Source organism: Ictidomys tridecemlineatus, chromosome 13, assembly GCF_052094955.1.
Source record: "Ictidomys tridecemlineatus isolate mIctTri1 chromosome 13, mIctTri1.hap1, whole genome shotgun sequence".
Classification (NCBI taxonomy): domain Eukaryota; kingdom Metazoa; phylum Chordata; class Mammalia; order Rodentia; family Sciuridae; genus Ictidomys; species Ictidomys tridecemlineatus.
The window spans coordinates 26122242-26136393 of NC_135489.1; the positions used below are offsets into that span (position 1 = coordinate 26122242).

At 36.1% G+C, this 14152-nt stretch overlaps 1 protein-coding gene across 11 annotated transcripts in view; it reads left to right on the forward strand.

Moving 5' to 3' along the window:
* Positions 1–14152, forward strand: part of Pias2 (protein inhibitor of activated STAT 2) — a 99633-nt gene that overhangs the window by 35566 nt on the left and 49915 nt on the right. For all 11 annotated transcript variants that reach the window (XR_013429579.1, XR_013429578.1, XR_013429577.1 and 8 more), the window contains 3 exons: positions 1509–1593; positions 10495–10545; positions 10683–10773. Coding sequence is in view for 8 of the 11 variants with exons in the window: in XM_078030084.1 (XP_077886210.1) it covers positions 1509–1593; positions 10495–10545; positions 10683–10773 (227 nt within the window). In the remaining 3 variants the exon portion in view is untranslated. The remainder of the gene's footprint in view (positions 1–1508; positions 1594–10494; positions 10546–10682; positions 10774–14152) is intronic.

A 14152-nucleotide genomic window follows, 5' to 3' on the forward strand; every position in this document is an offset into this window, starting at 1 on the left:
AATGTTCTTGTTCTTTGCCTGTTTTTAAGATTTTATGGTCATTGATTTTTAGTAGTTTGATTTTTGTGATGTGACTAGGTAGTTTTGTTTTTATTATTTTGCTTGGGGTTTGATTTGAAATCAAGTCATTTTCCTCCTTCAAAATTATGAATTATTCTTTAATTCTCCAAGTGTTTTGTTTGTTGTTCAGTCTTCCATTTTTGCTTTCTAAATGTTTTATTTGTGTGTAGTTCTTTTGAGGTTTCTGGCTGGAGAGACTGGGTGCTCAGGCCATTAACTAAGATAGGAAATGCAGTGTATGCTCACTTGTAGTCTTCAAAATAAGTTATTGAATTTCACAACTAAAAGAGGTCATTGGTCATCTTAGCCAAGAGTAAGAATGAAAAGTTGGGATTCATACAAGAAAGAAAGGATGAAGTAAGAATTTAAGAAATGAAGAGACTTAAATGATTGTGCTTGTGTCTTTGAGTTTTATGCCCCATAATTGTGAGATAGCCTAAAATTGTTTCATTTTTAGGCCTTCAACATAAATAGCATCCGTTTTCCCCCACTTTTTAAAAGAGTAATCTGAGAAAACACCAATCACTTTATGATGATATCTAGGGAGCATAATTGCTATAGCATATTGCTTATGCTTTGTCTCAGTTTATATTTTTCTTAGGTTAATATCACTTATAGTTAAGCCCTCTGACGTTGAATATTCAATTGCATCTTATTTATTCTCATGTTCTAGGAAAATTTTGGTCAGATATACACAAGGGGCTCTTTGCCCATTTTTAGGTTGTACTGTAATCAATACTTGTTGGGAAGCAGAAGACTTAAAATTTCTATAATAGCTTTTTAAATTTGTTTTGTTTTAATAGGTACTAGAATATCAATGGATAATTCATCACTATTAATCTGTTACACAAAAATGTCATGAATCCAACTAGTATGTATAATTATAATGTACCAGTAAAACATTTAAAAAATCTGTTGCAGAACTTTGTGAAGTCATAAATACACTTCAGCTTTTCATATTAGAATTAAGAAGAATGAATTCAGTAAGTAAATTGTAAGCAAATAATTAATACATAATTATTACATAACTTTGAAGTTGTGAGATTTAAATTTTTCAGAGATACTAAATATAAAGCACTGAATACAAAGCATAACAAAGAAATACAAAATACACTTAGATAGAGTTCCCCCAGGGGACAGTTTACTTCCTGAGACTTTTATTAGATGGTACTATTGGAAGGATGAAATATAATCTTAAAGGATTTTGTTATTTTTAATAGTATATTACAATTTGTGTTTTAGAATAAAGATTAAGTGCTTAAAATAATTAAAACCAAGTTGAAGTGACTTCACTCAAAATTCTAAGATCAGTACAGTTTAGTAATTTCTTGGTCACTAAATTCTTGATTACTTATAATTTTCATTTCAAACATTTCAGAAATTTGCAGGTTATTACAGGTGCTGACATCCTTTGATTTGTTATTGAAATATTCTTTCTTTTTCCCCAGTTCAAAGCAGTATTCAGCGATTTCAAGAGAAGTTTTTTATTTTTGCTTTGACACCTCAACAAGTTAGAGAGATATGCATATCAAGGTAAGAGGAATGCTTGGAGTATGTTTCTCCTTTAATGTTGTATATTGGTCTTTTAGGGCTACCATAACAAAGGGCTGCACAGAGAGGTTGGCTTAAATAGCAGAAATTTGTTTCTCAAAATTCTGGAGGCTTCTGTTCAAATTTCTTCTAAGGCCTTTCATTTTAGCTTACCCATTTTGCTGTATCTCCTTACATGACCTTTTCTTTGTACCAGGTATATGCCTGGAGTCTTCCTTTTAATACCAGCTCTGTTTAGGGACCCACCCTTAAGACTTCATTTAACCCTAATTGCCTCTTTTGAAAAATCTTGTCTTCAAATGCTCACATTGGTAGGGCTTCAGCATGACAATTTTGTGGGTATACTGTCCAGTTCATAACTGTTGGACTTTTTCTCTTTTAAACAAGGGGAGTATACTTTGAAAATTAGTCAAATATTTAATAAATACTCCATATTAGAAACAATTTTAACTTTTGAATTGAAACCTCACTATCTTTTAAATTGTTTAAGTCACATTTGGCAACACATGTTTTTCCTGTTTTGTCAGTGCTGGGAATCAGACACAGTGCCTTTTACATATAGGCAAGCATCTCACCACTAAACTACACAAAATCGCACAGCAATTTTTTAAATGAAAAATATTTTCCAAATATTAAACATAAAAATTTGTGATAAGGGCTGGGAATGTGGCTCAAGCGGTAGTGCGCTCGCCTGGCATGCGTGCGGCCCGGGTTCGATCCTCCAGCACCACATACAAACAAAGATGTTGTGTCCGCCAATAACTAATAAATAAATAAATATTTAAAAAAAAAATTTTGTGATAAAAGCCCAAAGGTAGGATGACCATCAACTTCATAATATCAAACTGAAGCATTTTTTAAAGTAAAGTGAGCATAATTAATATTTATTTTTCAATAAGAACAAAAATCTTAAAGTTTAGAGCAAAGTAAGCTAAAAAAAAAATACTGACCAAAAAATTACTTGAAATCTAAAAGCAATTAGAAAAGTACTGTTAACCCTTGCCTATTTTGGAAAATAGAATCTTAAAAGTACACATTTGTAAAGAGTAAATGAATTAAGAGAAGTAAAAGGAAAGAGAAGGTAATTTGTAGGGTAAACTTTTCAAATTAAACTTAATCATCTTGAAAACTGGAAGCCATGTGTAGCCATTCTTATTTGTAGCCATTGCTGAAGTAGAAGCGGCCAAAATGAAGTTCAACCCTTTGTTCAAAGGTGTCTTAATGCCTCTTCCCATGTTCACTGGATGATTATGTTCTTCCCTCCTTCCTGAGAGCAGAGGCAAAAGTTGTGCACAAGCACAACTTTTGATCTGTGTGCAATCAAAGGGATAATGAAGTTCAGGTTGTGTGAGGACACTGTAAAGGCTAGCAGATTGGCAAAGTAGTTTGGATTTATAGGAACAAACTTGTCATGTGCATTGAATGTGGCGATGGGAAAAGGCTAATGGCACAAGAGCTGTCCATGTGAGCATTCACCCCAGAATGGTCATTATCACCAGACTAAAACTGGACAAAGACCGCAAAAAGATCCTGAAATGGAAGGTCAAATCTTGCTAAATAGGAAAGGAAAAGGGCAAATATAAGGAAAAAACAATTGAAGATACAGGAGAGAAGTCTAAAGTTATCTTTTACAATTTTCAAGCTGCTAAAATGAATATATATATATATATTTTTTTTTTTTTTTTGTGTGTGTGTGTGTGTGTGTGTGTGTGTGTTAATAATAACTTCTTTATATAAGGTGCTATAGTTTACTAACTTTGGGGGGAAAGTCTATATTTAACATAATTTTATAAGTTTTTTTATAGCCGAATGTTGCCATCTTTAATCTGTAAGCTGCATATTAAGTCTCCCTAGGTGGTGGATTCAGATTTATGGACCTTAAACTCTTAAATATGAAGTATCTTGAAAATGGACTGTTGTTATGTAGAAGACTCTGGGACACAACTTTAGATTCTTTGACTAATTATATCATTTTTATTAAATTTTATTAAAATTATGTGTCTCAACAAAATTCTCAATGATTTTATAATCTGTCCCTGGAAAGTTTGAGGTCCCAAAGAGTAGTGCACACATAGAAAGGGTAACTTGTAGGGATCTTAGGGGACATTTAAGAAATCAACTAACAAAATAGACAAAAATCATATTTTATATCATTAGTTCTTAGTTTTGTTTTCTTTTGATAAGCTCTTACTTAGGAGCAGTGTTTGTTAAGTGTTCATTAGGTATAAGATGTTTTATATGACATGATCCTTTTCTACCAAGTTTAGTGCAAATTGTAAGAGGAAATCAGCTCATTTTCATAAAGTGTTTGATGCAAGGTGTCATATGAAAAGAACCTGTTTAGTAATGACAGATGAGCTGATTTATAGGAGGGAGAAGATAACTGTTACCTGTAGTAACAGTCTGGGAAAACTTGACTAAGATGTTGGTTGGCTTTGAATAAAGGAGATTAGAGTAAGAGATTTAGAGGTTCATACTTCAAGGAAATTTTTTAAGCAAATGAAGTGAGGAACACTTGCAAACTGTGCTATTCTAAATGTGTGGGAGAATTTGCTTTAAGTACATAAATATGTAAGTAAACATATCACTTAAAACTCTAGCTGCTTCTGGAGAAGGGAACTAGATAGCTGGGAGCAGAATTATGGGGACTCTTTATATCTTTCTTTAATACATTTGGTGTTTGGATTATGTGAATATGTTAACTAATAAGAAATGGATGACTAATTTTGTTTTTTTTTAATACTTATTTTTTAGTTGTAGTTGGACACAATACCTTTATTTTATTTATTTATTCTTATGTGGTGGCTGAGGATCGAACCCAGGGCCTTGCACATGCTAGGTGAGCATCCTACCACAGAGCCACAACCTCAACCCATGAATTTTAAACTGAAAGTATTAATCATGTTCTGTAGATAGATGGTGGTGATAGTTGCCCGATATGAATGTACTTACTGCCACAGACCTGCACTTTTTTTTTTAAATTTTTTAGTTGTAGTTGGACACAACACCTTTTATTTATTTATATGTGATGCTGAGGTTTGAACCCAGGGCCCTGCATGTGCTAGGCGAACACTCTGTGGCTGAGCCACAACCCTAGCCCACCAGACCTGCACTCTTAAGAATGATTATAATGCAGGGATGAGAAAAGGGGAGGGGAGGGGAGGGGAGGGGAGGGGGGATAGTAGAGAATAGGACAGACAGCAGAATACATCAGACACTAGAAAGGCAATATGTCAATCAATGGAAGGGTAACTGATGTGAAACAGCAATCTGTATACGGGGTAAAGTTGGGAGTTCATAACCCACTTGAATCAAACTGTGAAAGATGATGTATTAAGAACTGTGTAATGTTTTGAACGACCAACAATAAAAAAAAAAAAAAGAAAGAAAAAAAAAAGAATGATTATAATGGAAAAATTATTTTTTTATTGTATATTTAACCCTAATATAAAATTTTTTTTAAAGTAGTGGCTGTTTATAATCCCCCCTCAAAAGATAAAGACCACATGCATCACATGTAAATTACAAAGCCTAACCTTTTCAGAGCTACATAGTAAATTGGTAAAAATCCCCTTAGTGCTGCCTATAATTTCAGGATTCTGAAGGCTGAGGCAGGAGGATTGCAAGTTCAAGGCCAGCCTCAGTAACTTAGTGAAACTGTCTCAAAATAGAAAAAATAAAGTCTTTGGGACGTAGCTCAGTGTTAAATTGCCCCCTGGGATAAATCTCCAGTTTCCAACTCCCACTGCAAAAAAAAAAAAAAAAAAAAATCCGTATAATAAATGGAAGTGAAAGTTTGCTGCCTATTACCAAGCTTTAATAATTATCAATGTTTTGGCTGTCTATATCTGACCTCCCTCCTTCCTTTTTTTCCTGAAGCATTTAAAGCAGATCACAGGCATTATATAATTTAATCCAAAAATATTTCAAGATTCAGCTCTAATTTTGAACATAATCACTGAAATTAATAATTCCTTAATACAGATAATACCCAGTCCATATTCATATTTGCTCAATTGTTTTAGTTTTCAAACAAGGTTCATATATTACTTTTGAATTTAATGTTGATACAATAATATTAACCAAACTGTAGACTGCAGATTTTGCTAATTTTTTAACTAATGAACTCTGTTTCTAAATCTCATTTTAAATTACATTTAATTGTGATATCATCTTAATTTCTTTTCTTTTTTTTTTTTAAGAGAGAGAGAATTTTTTTTTTTTAGTTTTCGGTGGACACAACATCTTTGTTTGTATGTGGTGCTGAGGATTGAACCCGGGCCGCACGCATGCCAGGCAAGCGCGCTACCGCTTTAGCCACATCCCCAGCCCTTAATTTCTTTTTTTACTTAGTAAGTTTCTTAGTTTTTCCTTGTCTTTTTGACTTCTGATACTTTTGAAGAGTACTGGTCAGGCATTTTGTTGACTGCCCTCAGTTTCGGTATGTCTTTTATTTTGTTACTGCTGAAATTTTTGCATTTTTGATAATATCTCAAGTTATATTCCCTTCTTGGTGTTTCATACCAGGGACTACATAATATTGATCTGTTTTATTTTTGGTGATACTAACTTTGGTTTGTTTGGTTAAGGTACTATGTACCAGATTTTTGCACTGTAGTTATTGAGTTTCTTATTAATAACTACCTTGGGGGAGATACTTTCAGAGTAGGCATATATTGTTGCTCCTCAGACATTTGCTCTAGTTCATTATTCATTTGTGAATCTTGTCTTCAGCAAAATAGTCGTGTGTTTCAGTGATGATTTTCTATTATCCTTGTTCTTTTCTACATTGGAGCTTTTCTTTTGTAGGAAAGAACTGTCCCTTCTCCCTTATTTATGTATGTAGGAATTCATATCAGTGTGGTTTCATAGGTGTTCCATGGGTTTAACTCAGTGCCATAGGGATTTATATTGTGGTTCAATTGTTCTATCTTTGGCTGTTGGTAGTTCTTTCAAATTGGCTTTAATGCCCTTTTAATGTTCCTCTCCCTCCCAGATCCACTTTTAAGCACCTTTATACTTTCTGATATCCAAGATACTCCAGGCTTATCTTCTGGTTTTGTGTTCCCCATGGAATTGGGAATTGATCACTTCTCCACAGCCGTGGTTCCCCTCATAATTATAATTATCACAGTTTCTGCTTTTCAAACAACAACAACAAAAAAGTTTCATTTGCATTCTTGCTTCTAGTGGTAACATTTAACCATGCCTATCCCTATGGTTCTCAAACTTGCTGCATATTAGAGTCAACTGGGGAGCTTTAAGAAAATCCAATCCATGCCAGATACCCAGGATTCATCCCATATCAGTTAAATTAGAATCTCCTAGGATAGACAGTGGTTTTTGTGGTGCTGGAGATCAAACCCATACACATGCATACTGTATATGTGCTTTATTATTGAATTATACCTATATCCCCAAAACAGGGATCGTTAAAGCTCTCTGGGCGTTTCCTGTGAGCAAATTTGAAAACCACTGCTGTGTGTCTGACTCTTCCCGTTTGCCTGTAGAGATAATAAGGTCTAGTATAAAGATGTGAATATATTCAGGTTCAGCTAGCTAGCTTCCTTCCTTCCTTCCTTCCTTCCTTCCTTCCTTCCTTCCTTCCTTCCTTCCTTCCTTCCTTCCTCCCTCCCTCCCTCCCTCCCTCCCTCCCTCCCTCCCTCCCTGCCTCCTTCCTTGTCTCCCTCCCTTCTTGCCTCCCTCCCTTTTTTCCCTCTTCCCCTCCTCCCTTTGTTTTATATCATGTAAAGATCCATCAGTGAGTGGCCTCAGCTCTCTTCTTGACTTCAGGACTTCCATTTGGTACTACCACATTTCTAATCATTCTTCCTTAGGTCTTCCCGTTGACTTTTCCTGCTCATTCTCAGAAATCAATTTGTGATTCTCTTCTTGATACTCTGTCAGTTTCTTTGTATGTGCTTTTGTTATTTTTATATTGGAAGTTGAAAATCACCGCTCTCTCTCTCCAGTGTCCTTTCTCATTGAGCCTACTTTAATGATTCACAAGCACATCAAACACAGCACATCTAAAATTAAACTTGCCTACTTTTCAGACTTGCTTGTCTTTTGTTCCTTTAATGCAGCACATTTATTGACTTTCTGCTGTAGTCCAGATTGTACTCCATATATCAGTGACAAACTTGAAAAATAAATTGGCTGCAAGGACATTTTTCTTTGATGTATTTCCTGCTGTAGTCCCCATTCATTGATAGCATTGGGATCTGTCAGGACACAAGGCCTCTTGGTATTATCCCACTGTTCATAGACCATCTCCCATTATTTTGATAACACTGTATTGATTCTTCTCCATCACTTTCCAGAGTTATAACTTAACCACGGAACTCTACTTTTGAAGAAGCTAGTAGAATTTTTAGAGTAATACCAACTAGAAAGTGAATCTTGGCCCAATGTACTGGTGCATGCCTGTAATCCCTGATTTAGGAGCCTGAGTCAGGAGGATCACAAGTTCAAAGCCAGCCTCAGCAATTTAGCACGGCCCTGGGCAACTTAATAAGAGTCAGTCTCTCTCTCTCTCTCTCTCTCTCTCTCTCTCACACACACACACACACACACACACACACACACACACACCCGTCTGGGGGTAAAGCTCGGTGGTAAAGTATCATTGGGTTTAGTCTCCAGTAACAACAAAAAAGTGAATTTTGGCTTAACCACCTAGGTCTATATGCTGCTGGACTAGTGACTAAACCTCATTCATTCTTATCTATCCAATATGTAAAACTGGAGTAACCTCACCACCTCAGTGGGTCTTTTGAAGAGGGGTGCTATAACTTGCTCTACTTCTCCTTATCCCAATGAGTAGCATCAACAACTATCCCATTGCACTATTCCAAAACCTGAGCACCCACCCAAAAATGCCTCTTCTCTCATTTACTTCCTGTGTTTAGTCAGGCTTTGAGGTCTACTGAATACTTTATGCTGAAGTATCTCTTAGCAGTATTTGTGTTTAATTAGCTTTCAAGTTCTCTTCTTTTGCCTATACAATTGAAATGGTCTCCTAACTTTGGTTCCTAGCTGATCATGTGATCTTTCTAAAGCCTGTTCTGTTTTTTTCTCTTTGGTACTCAAAAACCTGGTAGTGCTGCTTCATCAAGTCCACACTTCATTGCCTGGCAGCTCTTTACATTTTGCTCTGCCCAACTTTTTTTTTTTTTTTTTAATCATCTTATCTTCCATTAGTTTTCTCTAGCAACTTATATTCTGAATAGGTTTTCTACTTTTCTAGGCTCATCTCCTGTCATTTCTCTTTTTTTCAGATTATGTTCCCCAACCTAACAAGATACTTAAGGCATTTCTAATTGATCCTCACTTTTCTATTGAGAATCACAACACAAGTGGGGTCACTAAATAGAAATAGGCAGAACCACTGTTGTATAAACCCTATTTGATTGGTCTTCTGATAACTGCCTTGAACTTTCAAGACAAAAATTAAGTTTCCACATTGCTATAGCACTTATCACACTTTTGTTTTGTTATGTGTGTGTGTGTGTGTGTATATATGTATATATGTATATATATGTATATGTATATATTGTTTTGTTATGTATATGTATACTACTGTCATGAGTCCTTTGAAGCAAATACTGTGTTTTATTTATCTCTGACGCCCCCAGTGCCCAGACTGAAATGTTTCTTGATTTGAATGAGTGGAATAATATGAGTTGCTCAGAAGAGGTCAGTATTGTCTAGGATATGGGAGTGTTTTGAAGAGACACTTGAAAACAGTGGAGCCTTTTAGTGGCAAGGAAGACAGTGGGAGGAGAGGAAACACTGGTACCCAGCTGCTCACACTTATTGAGCACAGCTCTTGTGTTAACATGTTTAATCATCACAACAATTTAATGTGGTAGAAGCAGTAGTTTTCTGTCTTTAACAAATACAGAAACCAAAACACAGAAAGGTTAAGTAATTACTCAAGGTCCTTTAGCTTAGGACCATAAAGCTCATGCTGTGCTTTACTGCCTTCCATCAAGGTACAGAGTTGGAAACAATGAACAGACTATCTCAGAATAAAGTGAGGGTAAAATGTACTACTTTAGGTACTACTGTTAATGATCTTTTCTCTGACAAAGTGCAAGATTTAGGATAATGGCTAAGGATACCTTGTTAACTACAAGGTATATCTTCAGGTGATCTTGTTAAAATGCAGATTCAAATTCCATACATCTGGGATAGGGACAGAGAGTCTGCATTTCTAACAAGCTCCTAAAGATACTAGTGCTACTTTGCTGTGGACTCCATTTTGAATGGCAAGGGTTTAGAGGGTTCGGTGCCAGAGGTGTTTTATATAGAACTCTGTTTCTCATCTAGAAAGTGCAAGAGGTTATGTGTATTAATTTGAATACTAATTATGAAGTTGCTATTGTATAGAGAAGTTGATACTGCAAGCATTAGTTCTATATTAGAATAACTTGGATAGCTGTAAAATGTAATGAGAGACTATACTCAAATCGTTAGAATATCTAGTGAATGGACTTTTATGTTAAACAAGCAAGATCTTCAAGTGATTAGAATCTTAGAGTGGAAAACTGCTAAGTACAGAAATTTGTTAATTTTTTTCAGAACCTAGCATATTTCTTTTCATGTTAACAAATTTGTTGTCTATTGAAGTAAATACTGTATTGTGAGTTCCTATGAATTGAAAATACCTTAAAATTGCTGAAAAGACATGACTAAAAGTCAATGAACATTATCATCAGAGTGTTTTAATTAAGGTTTATACGGTTGGCAGGCTAGATTTCATGTTTTAACAAGTAAGAATAAAAATGAATAATTACACCCCCCCCCCCCCCCCCGTGATAGTGTTCCTGTGGAATCTTATTCTATATTCTTAACCTATTCTATTTCTCTTTCCAACAGGGATTTTTTGCCAGGTGGTAGGAGAGATTATACAGTCCAAGTTCAGCTGAGGTGAGTTTGAAATTTTCTAACTATAAGTTTACACTTGTTACCTTTGTATATGTGACCCTAAATTTTAAAACATATAAACATGTTCAGATTCATTATTTATGAGAGGTTTCTTCTTCTTCTTTTTTTTTTAAATGCAGACTTTGCCTGGCAGAGACAAGTTGTCCTCAAGAAGACAACTATCCCAATAGTCTATGTATAAAAGTAAATGGGAAGCTGTTTCCTTTGCCTGTAAGTTGCTTTTTATTCATAAGATTTTCATGTAAATTTAATGTAAACACTGACAAGGTCTAGAAACAGTGATAGCTACGTACCAATTAATAGTTAGTTCTAGCATCTAGATTAAATATTGTTTTGTCTTTGAGGGATCCATAGCTCCTTAGAGAAATAAATGACTCTTGGAGGGATGGAAAAAAAAATGAGCCTGGAACTTGTTATTTTAGAATTTTAGGAAGCTCTGAAAGACTCTTGGGATCATATTAAACAACAGGACTTGGGCACTTAAATATATAGGACAGCGTGTTATGGTGGCTATATGGATTAGCTGAGACTAACCAGTGGACGTGTGGTGGGATGCAGGGTCTTTTTGAGAGCGGCTAGCCCAAGAGATATAGAGTTCCAAGCCTGGAACTTGATGTACACACCAGAGGGTTAGGGGAATGCAATGATATTTGACAACCTGTTGTTTAACAGGGAAGCAGCATATGGACTTAGCTGGAATATATACATTGTAAAATGTATGCATCCTGTTCCTGACCTAATAGATAGTTTTGGAATCTTCAAATCCTTAATCAAGTCTTAAAAATAATATTTAAATTGGTGAACTGTTTTGTATTTTGCACTGAGGCCTGAAGTATATTATTAAATTTGTCAGTTGTACAGAAGGCCAACAAAAGCATTAAAAAAAAAAGTATGATCTCTTTGTTAAGCCCTACCAAGTGTTTGCTCTAACTGAAGTATTCTGAGAACAGACCCCCTCCCCCCTCCCCATTTTGCTGAGGTGCCATTTCAACAGATCAGACACCATTGCAGCTCTTGAGGAATGAATGGGAAGCTGTTTAGCATTCCTGCTGAGCATGAGACTTGGCTCTGGAGTAAGTATATGAATAATACCTATGAGCAGCTAAGCCCTTAAAATTGAGCTCCCAACTTAAGATAGTCCATGGCTCAGGTTGACCCCAGTAGCTAAAGGAATCTGACTTTTCTTGTTAGGAATGTGTGTCATTCATAGACAGTGGATTTAGAAAACTTGAGAAATACTTGTTCCAGGAGTTTTACAGAGCTTGAAGACCACTGCATCACAGACTCTTTGTGAAGATGCCTGTAAGACTGAAATCAGTTGGGATAGTCCTATGGGGGTAAAAAGGGGGGAAAGAGGATGAATAGATATGCTCAGGAACGATTGCTTACATGGTCCCATATATATTCAAAGCCAGGTTGGACGTGCCAGTGATGCTGTGTCTGAAATATGTGATGATTTGTTTAAACTCTTTGGCATTGCTTTAGAAAATATGGAGGCTGCATATGTGTATACACACAAGTCCATAAAATTTCCAGATAGACTAGTCAATAACATATATGAGGATGATAATCCTCATGGCTGAGATCTTCACCACTGAAGCTCTGAATTTGTCACTCTTACAGTCCTTTTGAGAGAGAGAATATTAGGCAGCTGATTATTTCCTCTTTACATTGTTAGTTATTGCTGACTTCTGCCCCAAAGCACCAATTAACCCTTGAGTGCTTATCCTAGGCTATTTGTGAATACATTGACTACTCTTTAAAGCACCCTTTGTCTGATGAATTTGGTACTTATCCTGGGAGTTAGGGGTACTTGTGAAGAAGAAGAAATAGAGCAATGGGAGAATGGCAGAGACATTTTTAAAATTTAAAGGGAGTGGGGAAGCCCTGCTTGACCCAGCTAGGGCCATGCCAAAGAAAATCCTATTCCAGCCTTTTCCTGAAAAGGCTTTTTGCCATAGACCCATGAACTCCCGTGGAACAACTGACATAAATTCACATGCAATTGATGGAAAACGTCTTAAAATTACTTCTTAATCCACACATGCTATTCATTAAGGTAATGAAATTCATTAAGAACACAAAACAAGATTGTGAGGTTTATGAGAATTATGTGAATATGCTGCAGCCTCAGAAGAAGAAAGCTACAAGGAATGTATAGCAGTGACATTGAACTTTTGAGTCTCAGGGACCCTTTTCCAATTGTAAGAACCATGAGCAAGCCACAAAGAAGCTTAACATGTATGTAGTCCCTGCCCCTGCCCCTGGTTTGTTTAATAACAGATCCCAGAGGGATAAGGTTGACATGGTCATGGAATTTCCCACAAGAGCGCCAAACATATTTGTCGTATGCTGAATCACCTTATTATAATGTCTGGTTATTATAAACCCATGGCATTGGCCACTATATTGCATATGCACAGTAAATGGAATGGGAAATATAATTTGGATAATCCGAAGGAGAAGATTCTCTTGATGCAGGGAAGAAGTATGCAGCTCATAGTGAGGCTTGCACGGTGATGGCCTGCAGCTTGCAAAGATAAAAAGTTGCCTTAGACACTGCCCCCATCTTTGACTCCAAGGACTGCTGGTGTGCAGACTGAGAGCTAGATCAAGTCTATTTTTTTGTTTTATTTTGTTTTCTTGCAGGGTGGGGGTGGGCAGAAAAAGGCTTAGGGAGTTATTTTGAGTAGTTGACTTATTATTAGTTTTAAAGAAATTATAAGAAATTTCTATGAAACCTGTGGAACTGGAAGGTTGAATGGGGAAAGACTGACAGGGAGGAGTATTTCTTAGAGAGATTCCAAAGAATGGAGAAGATACGTGCTTTAACTCAGTTGGCAAAAATCTCCAGTTCCTCTTAGTGCAGTACTAACCTCCTTTTCCTAATAAATTCTGAGTTTATGGATTTCCCTCTTTCTGTTTTTTTTTTTTTTGTTGTTGTTGTTTTGTATCTGGGATTGAACACAGGAACACTTAACTACTGAGTGACATCCCCAGCCCATTTTTATATTTTATTTAGAGACAGGGTCTCACTGAATTGCTTAGTGCCTTGCTAAGTTGCTGAGGCTGGCTTTGAATTCCCAATCCTCCTGCCTCAGCCTCCTGAGCTAGTGGGATTACAGGTGTGCACCACCATGCCCAAAATAGGCAAGACAAAAGTTTGCATTTATAATTGCCTAAATACTGATATTGATATTCCTTGTGTTTGTCTATTCTTAGAATTTTTACAAGAGGACTTTTTAAAATTTATTTTTAAAAATTCTGATTATTAGTTACACTTGACAGTAGATGTATTTTGACATATTGTAAGAGGACTTTTTTTTTTGGTTCTGGGGATTGAACTCAGGGGCACTCAATCACTGAGCCACATCCCCAGCCCTATTTTGTATTATTTAGAGACAGGGTCTCACTGAGTTGCTTAGCGCCTCCCTGATGCTAAGACTGGCTTTAAACTCTCCATCCTCCTGTCTCAGTCTCCTGAGTCTCTGGGATTACAGGCATTCACCACTGTGCCTGGCTTGTAAGAGGACTTTTTAATAAGCTTTTTTCTGTTGTATTTCACATGAGCAAATTTAGATGTGTGCAC